The sequence below is a fragment of the Aegilops tauschii genome, chromosome 7 (assembly GCF_002575655.3).
Source record: "Aegilops tauschii subsp. strangulata cultivar AL8/78 chromosome 7, Aet v6.0, whole genome shotgun sequence".
Taxonomy (NCBI): Eukaryota; Viridiplantae; Streptophyta; class Magnoliopsida; order Poales; family Poaceae; genus Aegilops; species Aegilops tauschii.
The window spans coordinates 184,245,498-184,254,153 of record NC_053041.3 but is presented as its reverse complement, the minus strand read 5'-3'; the positions used below and the strand labels follow the sequence as shown (position 1 = coordinate 184,254,153).

The window sequence follows — 8,656 nt, the reverse complement described above, 5'->3', positions numbered from 1 at the left end:
TTTTAAATGGTTCCGAAGAAAGGTACTTGTACTGATGCTTGCATGGGTTTGTACTAAGTGTGTTCACTAACTAGACTTTGCTCTATTTTTTAGGTAATATTTTTCTCATAAATTTTCAACGGTTTACTGTATCCTAGCCCTGAACTTGCATGGTTTATATTGTTGAACTGAATGTTATTGTATCGTTGGCCCTGTGCTTGCATGGTTTATATCATCGAACTGAATGATATTTTTTTTCAAAAAGAAAATGTTTTTTTAATATTTTTTTGAACTAAACATTTTTTTACAACGATGTTCTGGGCTTCTCTTATTTTATGACTAGTACTTTTACCATTTGAATTGCATGGGGTTTCCTTTTTGCTTGAACTTTTACAATTTGAATTTCTGTCATTTCTTTTATTCCGAACGGACCACCGTTTTTAACTTGTACTGATCAATATTTTTAATTAAACCAATTTTTCTTTGTAGAACGGACCACCAATTGTATGTACATCAATTTTTTATTACCTGTAAATGAACTATATTTTTAGTTGAACTTCCCCTGTAGATGTACATGAATTTTTTACCTGTAAATGAGCTCTCCTCTTTTCTTGAACTTCCAGTGTAGATGGCATGATTTTTTCCATTCAATTCAACGTTTATTTTGAAACTGAATATGCACAAGAGAAGGACCACATGCATCCAACAATCTGACGAGGTTACAATAAATAGGAGACAATGTATACAACAGAAAGGCTTCAAGTAGTACTATAAAAAAATCATGTAGTACCAAGCTCTCCTTATTTTGTTTGCTGTAGTTCCTCAAAGTGATGTAGCATACACATAATTGCTTTTTTAGGAGCTTGAACTATTGTTTCGGTCAACATAAGACCATCAATTGTAAAAGTGGCGAACTGAATATAACTTATTTCTATGGATCTCAATGAAGTAAAACAGGGAGCAGTATGTGAATGGCAGTACAAGAACACGAGCATGGCTGTGGCATCCAGCGATGGCATCATTAGCAAGATGGTGTAGAAGGCCCCTAAGGAATCCCTTGAACTCAGGATGCAGTGGCAGCAGGGACTTTTTTTTGTTGAATCCACTGAACAGAAGGGAGCTCCTTCGACCTGTAAGATGGACGGAAAAAACCATATAATGTGAAATGAAATTTGTCAAGGTCGAAATGACCGTAATCATGTAAAACATGTAAAAATAACGACAAGTTCATGCACAGTAACATTAGAAGTACACAAACAAACCTAAACAGAAGTTCTGTACTTTGAAATACTTCATTTAGTTCCCAAATACTTCATCCGTTTCGAAATATGAACTTCTATAGTTATTTTCTTAGAACTTGTTATGTTTTCCCTGCAAATTTCATGGGTTTTTTGTGTTTCATGTTTTTGTTTATTTTTGTTTCTGTTTTTGTATGAACTTATTATTAGAGACTCCTTTTTCTTTTTCAATTCAAAAGTGAGCAAAGACTAGTATTTGGTATCAATATAATCAACATTTTTCTATGAACGGCCTGGTCACTACGACAGTGAACGGCCTGGGGCGACGGTATTGGACTGACGTACATAGCCGAGGCCGATAAGGGTAGCACGGCAGCAGAGCTACATGGACTCCAGGGGCATCAATACATGAACTTCTTGCTGTACCTGAACGCAAATAGTTTCAATACCCATGTAAATAACATAAAAGATGTAGAGGGCATCAAATCATAACCAGAACATATATGTTTTAGAATTCCTCCAGGCTCCAGACAACTAATTAATCACTAGAGGTTTTACACATGTAGCACACACAAATATATCCAATCACCCTCTGTCATAGAATGAATGCAAAACACAAAAGAAAAATAAATGAGCAAACTGCTTATCCTGAAGTTTGGGCAAACTTAATTGGAGAACTAACAAGAAGGAATACATTAGACCATGGAAAGGTGCACATCGTCCTAATTAGTAGAGGCGCAGGTCGCCAGCTCGGATCTAGGAGAGACATTTTTTCGTGATGACCTTCTGCTCCCTCTCTCTGCCTTAACCCAAACAGACGAATAAAAAAGAGCCAACCATAAATGCAAAGTACGCTGAACTCTGAACTTTTCTGGAGCTTTTTGTTGAACTGAAGCATGCTTCGGAGCAAGACGAGATCAAGCGGATCGGGAGGAAGCTGAGCAACATACATTGGAGATGCAAGACCACAGTACATCAATTAGAGATGTCACTGAACTCTGGGACATTTGTGCTACAAGAACTGAATCTACAACAGTCTTAGACTTTCAGGTTCCATATGCAAGATAGCTACAAATTGCTAAAATCAATCACCAACAGAAAAAACACCAAAAGGTTAAATGGCTGCTTGAGGAAGAGCCAAAACTATTTTGGGGTGGCGGACGGCAGCAACATGTGGGCTGGGTTGTCGCGCATCGGGAAGGGTGAGGAAAACGGCAACCCAATCACTATAGTGGAAATAGGAGCTGACAGACGTGGACTGCTGCTCGGCATGAACTTGACCGTCCGGATGCCACGTGGCTGGACTGGGGACGGCGCTGGACATACTGGAGCAGTGGCAAGGGAGCTTAGAGAATCAGTGTACATCGGCAACGGTCTGCTCGCACAAGGTGGTGTACTGCTCTCCTGGGATGAACGAGCGAAGTGTGTGCCTCCCGAGCCGCAGCGTCAAATTGCTTCAGGTTGTGTCGCTGAACGACCCGGTGTGGCGGCCAAGAAAGGTATGGGCAGTACAACGATGGAGCTCCACAGGAAGTGGCACAAGGCTCGACACAATCGGCCTGGGAGCTGCGACGGTGAACGGCCTGGGGCGGCCGGGTTGGACTACTAGTACGGACGCCACATCCTGGAAACCTTTGCAATTGACATGGGGATGCTTCCAGATGCACCTTCGATCATGCACCAAGACATTTCATTTTATGTTTTTTTACAGTAGAACAAATACTAATTTTTATGCCAAGTAAGTTCAAACAGAACAGAAGTGCAGCTTCATTTGCAAGAATAGAAAAGAACATAGGTTTCTTTTGATACATAGAGGCATAACACCTGTTGTGCTAGAGGAATAACATGGAAACAAGGAGGAAATTGGACTTGCAATTGTTAAGTAGGTGAACTGAAAAGCATACAAAACATACACTGAAGAGCGGGATCCGGCCGGTGACGTTGCGGTGGGCCGTATGCACACACACGGTCACACTCCACCGTGCCCCAATCTCCACCTCGCTGAACTGAATGAAATTTATAAATTGAACCGAATTGAAAGAAGAATTTGGACATCATGTGTACATCAAGAAATAAACTTGAGCAGTACCAACTACTAAACAAAAAGTTTTGGTATATTGAGATTAGAGATTGTACATTGGTGAACTTTTTCTCCCTACAGAATCGTTAATCAAATAGATGTACTGTTCGCGAGGTTTTATCAACATGATAAGTAGTAGCAGTACCACTCTAGGTGGCAAAGTAGTAGCGGCGCAAAAGAAGGCCACCATCAACAGTGAGTACTACCGCGACACCTAAACTATGTGTTGTCCACGCTTGCTTTACATAGTACTACAAGATTTTTATGGAAAAAAGTACTACAAGATTCGTGAACACGAGGGCATACAGAAGTTGTACTGAAGGTGTGAATTAGAGCAGCCGGAAGAGGATGCAGCAGCACGCACACACCACCAGATAAGTTCTCCTATCTCCAGAACACATGTATACATACACACATCTCCATCTACAACAAACAAAAGAAATTGTTGACCTCCAGAGTTTTTGCAAAGTGAATTAATTTTTGCAACCAGAGAACTTGCTACACTTAGCAAAGCTGAACTACTAATTCCCAAAAATTGCAGGATGTCTACTTCCCTGAACCAGAACTTTTGAACTTCACGTATGCTCATATATGCTATTTCTTTTGAGTTCCCTATCAAATGATCGGTTTCAGTAGCCGAGAAAATTGGCTCAACCTCATAGCTACGAAAATGAATTTGATTGAACCTTCACACATAGAAAGTTTAAACTTCGCTCAATAGCTAAATAGTTCAACCACATACATACAAGCAGAAAACATGCAAAATTTGGTCCTATTTAGACATATACATGAGTACAATAGATCAAGTCCCAAAACTTTTGTATATAAGATAATTGATAGCCACATTTCTTAGTATTTTTAAAATATACATGAGTACAATAGCTCAAGCAAATAGGAAACCACGTAAGTGATGGAGAAGGCAGAGAATTAGTTCAACATCCAGTCAGCAATTTAAAAGTAAAGAGGTAACAAAATGTAGTTGAGCTATACTGCATCACACACAAAAAACTTGAACTTTACATAATCAAACCTGCTTAGCGACGAACTCCAGCTTAAGATGTATCCTGTACCAAGACCAAGCTTAAGATGTATCCTGTACCAAGACCAATCTAGAGAACCAGAACTGCAGAAATTAGCAAATTTGAACTTTTAGTAATTCATTCCATCGGCAAAATGAATTACAAAATCGTCTCTTCACAAACTATGTACATCAACAGCAAAATCGAAGCAACAACTATAACCATATTTGAAAATCCCAGAAGCAATACATAGGTGTACTGATGCGCGGGGAATTTTAGAACTGATGTTCTATTATTTTTGACTACTGATGTCAATCTTGCTCTTCTTTTTCCCTTGCTGCTTGTTGCCTGTGCACCAAAATTGTAATAGCAAAGCACCTTAAATTAATTGACAAAAGAGGTTCCTCTATGCACAAAAGAGGGAGTCTGTCCAACCTGTTGACATTGTTTAACATGGCAGTCTGCAAACTCTGTTGTGCATCTACAAATCTTCTCATACTGTATGAAGAACATGGAAAAACTTATGTAATTGGACTTACAACCGGCAAGTAGATGAACTGAAATGAATACAAATACCCGTTGTACTATACAGGAATAACATGGAAACACAGATGAAATCGAACTTATGATCGACAAGTAGATGAACTGAAACAGAATACAAAGATACATGTAAAGAGGAAGGGGGAAGGCCAGACCTCGTCGTTGCGCCGTTGAACGGCCTCGGTTGTCGGCAGTGAAGGGACTGTGGTGCCGGCGGTGAACGGCCTGTCTGCTGCGGGAATCGGGGGATGGGGCACGGCCTGCAGAAGCAGGAGGCGGTGACCTACAGAAGGAAGAGGCCGCGACCTGACGGCAGAAGAGAATTGAAGAAATAAATATTGGGGCCTGCTCATATATCCACAAATTCAGACACCAAAACTAAAAGAAAATAATAGAACAGAAATAAGAGAATGTTAAATTTGACGTATCAGTTTTTACCATCACTTCCAAACCTTTAGTTTTTTCACTCCTATCTAATCTTCAGCAAATTCTCTAGCGGACTATTATTCTTGTCAAAAGTAATCAACATGAATGATCTCCACCAGTTACCAATTCTAGTGGAGCTATTTGTACCTTCATCATAGAAAAAAGTAGACTTAATATTTCTAAGTTCTGAAGATGAACAAATGAATCGTACAAAATACTATCCAAAAATCACACTTTTCACGATACCAAAATTCTGAACTTGCCATACAATACTTTTTTATTTTGTCATGCGGCACTCTTTGAACTTGCACAATTCATTGGTGGCAGGAAGCAGCAACTAGAAGTATACAATTGTTTTACAGCATCCTAAACCCTGAACCGTATCTGTAGGAAATCTAGTCAGGGTCTCAGGAATCAACTAAATTTTCCATTCAATTCTATATTTCATCAGTACTAGTAGGACTCAACCATAAGTGCGGAATTGTAGCAATGTTAAGGAAATAGTTTCAGGAGCTGCTCACGCCGGATGTGGGGTGCTCGCGCTCGTGGACGCTATCGACGCCGACGACGGGATCCAGCCATCCACGGGAGCCCCGCTCATGGACACCGACGATGTGCTCCGGGGGATGTTTAATCTCTACCTAATTTGCCACATTTTTTATTTTTTACAGCTCACTTGCAGAACAAAGAGACATATTAGGTGCCTCATTTTTTCATGGAAAAATCAAATAACATTTTTGGACGCCGGAAGAAATCTAGAGGAAAGAATCTTACCTCCACAGTGCAGTAGCTGGGCCTCCCTGCAGCAGGAGAGAGACGAGGTGCTCCATCGAACGTCACCGTGGGAATGACATGGTGGTAGCCAGATCCTGGGTGTTGCTGCAATGAACGGACCGGGTTGGTGGCGTTGAATGGCCTGGGGTGGTCCGGTACTGTGGTTATGGAGCCCCACTAGGACGAGATGCGCGGTGTGGGAGCCGGGGGAGATGGGGGCGCGGCGGTGGCCGGAGCTGGTGGAGATGTGGTCGGGGCGGCGGCAGGAGCCTGGGAGGAGAGTGCGGCAGGGAAGGTCGGGGCGGCGGCGCGCATGGCAGGAGGAGTAAGGAGGTGCGGCGGCGGCGCGCGTGCTAGGAGGAGGAAGGAGGTGCGGGGGCGGCGGCACGGGTGCTAGGAGGAGGAAGGAGGCACGGGTGCCAGGAGGAGGAAGGAGGCGCGGGGACGGTAGCGCACGTGCCAGGAGGAGAGGAAGGAGGTGCGGGGATGGCGGCGCGCGTGCCAGGAGGAGGAAGAGGAGCGGGACTGGTGACACATTTGGTCTGGAGGAGGAAGAAGAGCAAGGTCGCCGGCGCTCTTGGTCGGGAGAAAATGAGAGGTACGGCGACGGGTGTGGGGAATCAGAGATTGGAAGGAGGTGGATCCGTCTGCGGCCAGTCACGGCGCCGCGGGCTCCCTCACCGTCGCTCGCTCACCCGCGACGGCTGCCTCCTGCGGAAGGAGGTGGGTAGGTTGGGGGCTGGTCGGGAAGTTTCTACTCTGGTCTGCGCGTCGCGTCCTTATAGTCCAGCCCGCACAACATCTTCGTCATCATTATCCGTACATCCTACGCAGGTGAGTTAGGATGCCCTTGATCCCAAAAAACTATCGATCCTTCGAACCAGAGGAGTGCTTCAAACTAACAACAGTATATAATATCCAACAAAAGAGGGTCATGCTACATCAGTAGGATACATGGCTCAGTCTAGATATCAGTACGAATCAAGTTGTGCATATTTGTTGTTAGCATGAACCACATCGCCGCATGTCGGGTTTGCAAAAGCCATCCATCGCATGAAAGCTTGATGCCTTTCACACACTGAAGATTATCTGGCAACAAGTTGTGTCGACGAATCCCTAGATATGGTGATTCATGAAACCCATGGTATGATGTGTAAACACAGTTCCCCCTGGCGAATGGAAGTTGCATAGCACGGTAATCATCGCCGGTGATATGATCGATGATTGGTTGGATACTCGGATAATTGAGCCCGAGGAACATAGAGCGGTTGTCGAGGCTGTAAACCCACCTCCAGTTGAATACGCTTGGCCCAACGGAGCTGGGTTGTTTCTCGAACACAAAGCAGCCATATCCATCAATGTCACGTACGCCCCAGGCATTGTACTGCATGTGGTTTGATGTAATGGTTTGGTCAATTTGGTACGTGCAAATGAGCATCAAATGACCGCCGTCAGCTGAACGAGCGATAAACCACCACCCATCGGCTGGTATGATTCCAGGTCCTGGAATCATGAAGGCCAGCGCATTTGCGTCTGCTGCAACAATTCAAATTGAAGACCAAAAGTACAAAAATAAACAATCATGTTCAAAGTATGTGTGGAGTTAAGATTATTATAAAAGTGACACATATCATAGACAGAGAATTGCAATGCCATGGTCATAATCATACCCCAAGTTAGAAAAAATAAGCCAATGGCTTTCATATTCTAGCAATATATCATGGTTCAAATATCATGTAACAATGAGAGGAAAACAGATATGACAGGGCCTACTCATATTCTACCATAGCACTTACTACTGTTCTCATATCAACTCTAAGCAATAACATGTGTTGTTATAAAAATCCTGGAAATGAGAGTAACATATAGAAATCATGAGGTTATACTCATAATATCTATTCTAACAATCATTAGATGCCAATTGTTCTCATATCAACTCTAACAATAACATGTGTGGTCAAAAAAATATAGGAAATGAGAGGAACATATAGCAATGATGTGGTTATAGACATACTATATATTCTAAATTTGTAACAATGAACAGGCAATCATATTATAAGGTAAAGATGAGATGAGATAGAACAATTACAAGACGATAGATTCCACCAGTATAGGCAGCCAATATGTGTGTCGACCGCGTAAACGATGCCATCGTGCACTATAGCATCAGATAGAAATGTTGGTTGAAGAGGATTGACGATGAGCCATAACCATGTATGGCGACCGAATTCCAGATAGGCTAATCCCATGTTGAACACGACAATGAGCTTGTAATCCATGTAGTCTTCTGATGGTGTGGGCACTTCGTAGATTACAACCTTCAGCAAACAGAGGTCGATCCAAAAGCTTGACATGTCTCATGCGTAGTAGGCAGGATTGTCCGGCGGGTCGCGAGGCTCGATGGCGGCGGTATCCAACGATGGCATGCGGCCGGACGGACGGGGTTAAGCAGGTCCATACGATTACAGATCTGCTCCAAAAGAACATCGATGAGGGAATTTCAACCGCTGCTCTGCGTGTCAGTCGGTTCTGCCATAGGGTTTTTTAGGGCGCTGAGTGACTGGGGTTTTCGGTGCCTGCGAGCCAGCGGGGAAGTGGAT

At 43.1% G+C, this 8,656-nt stretch overlaps 1 protein-coding gene across 11 annotated transcripts; it reads right to left on the bottom strand.

Moving 5' to 3' along the window:
- Positions 1–722: 722 nt before the first annotated feature.
- On the bottom strand, positions 723–6,831 carry LOC109763699 (uncharacterized). Of its 11 annotated transcripts, XR_012190168.1 has the most exons (11): positions 6,057–6,204; positions 5,804–5,957; positions 5,295–5,429; positions 5,012–5,162; positions 4,752–4,814; positions 4,566–4,664; positions 4,328–4,420; positions 3,604–3,720; positions 3,131–3,223; positions 1,563–1,643; positions 723–1,109 (listed from the first exon to the last, which is right to left on the bottom strand). XR_012190168.1 is itself a non-coding variant. In XM_073505815.1 (10 exons), exons 2-6 carry the CDS (start codon positions 5,881–5,883, stop codon positions 4,379–4,381), a joined length of 435 nt encoding a protein of 144 aa, XP_073361916.1. In that variant the 5' UTR covers positions 5,884–5,957; positions 6,057–6,812; the 3' UTR covers positions 723–1,109; positions 1,563–1,643; positions 3,131–3,223; positions 3,604–3,720; positions 4,328–4,378. The 11 variants fall into 11 exon arrangements, 10 of the variants coding, with proteins under 10 accessions (XP_073361916.1, XP_073361917.1, XP_073361921.1 ...); XM_073505815.1 differs by lacking the exon at positions 5,295–5,429 and having other exon boundaries at positions 6,057–6,812; XM_073505816.1 differs by lacking the exon at positions 5,295–5,429 and having other exon boundaries at positions 3,131–3,218; positions 6,057–6,812.
- Between the last annotated feature and the right edge of the window lie 1,825 nt (positions 6,832–8,656).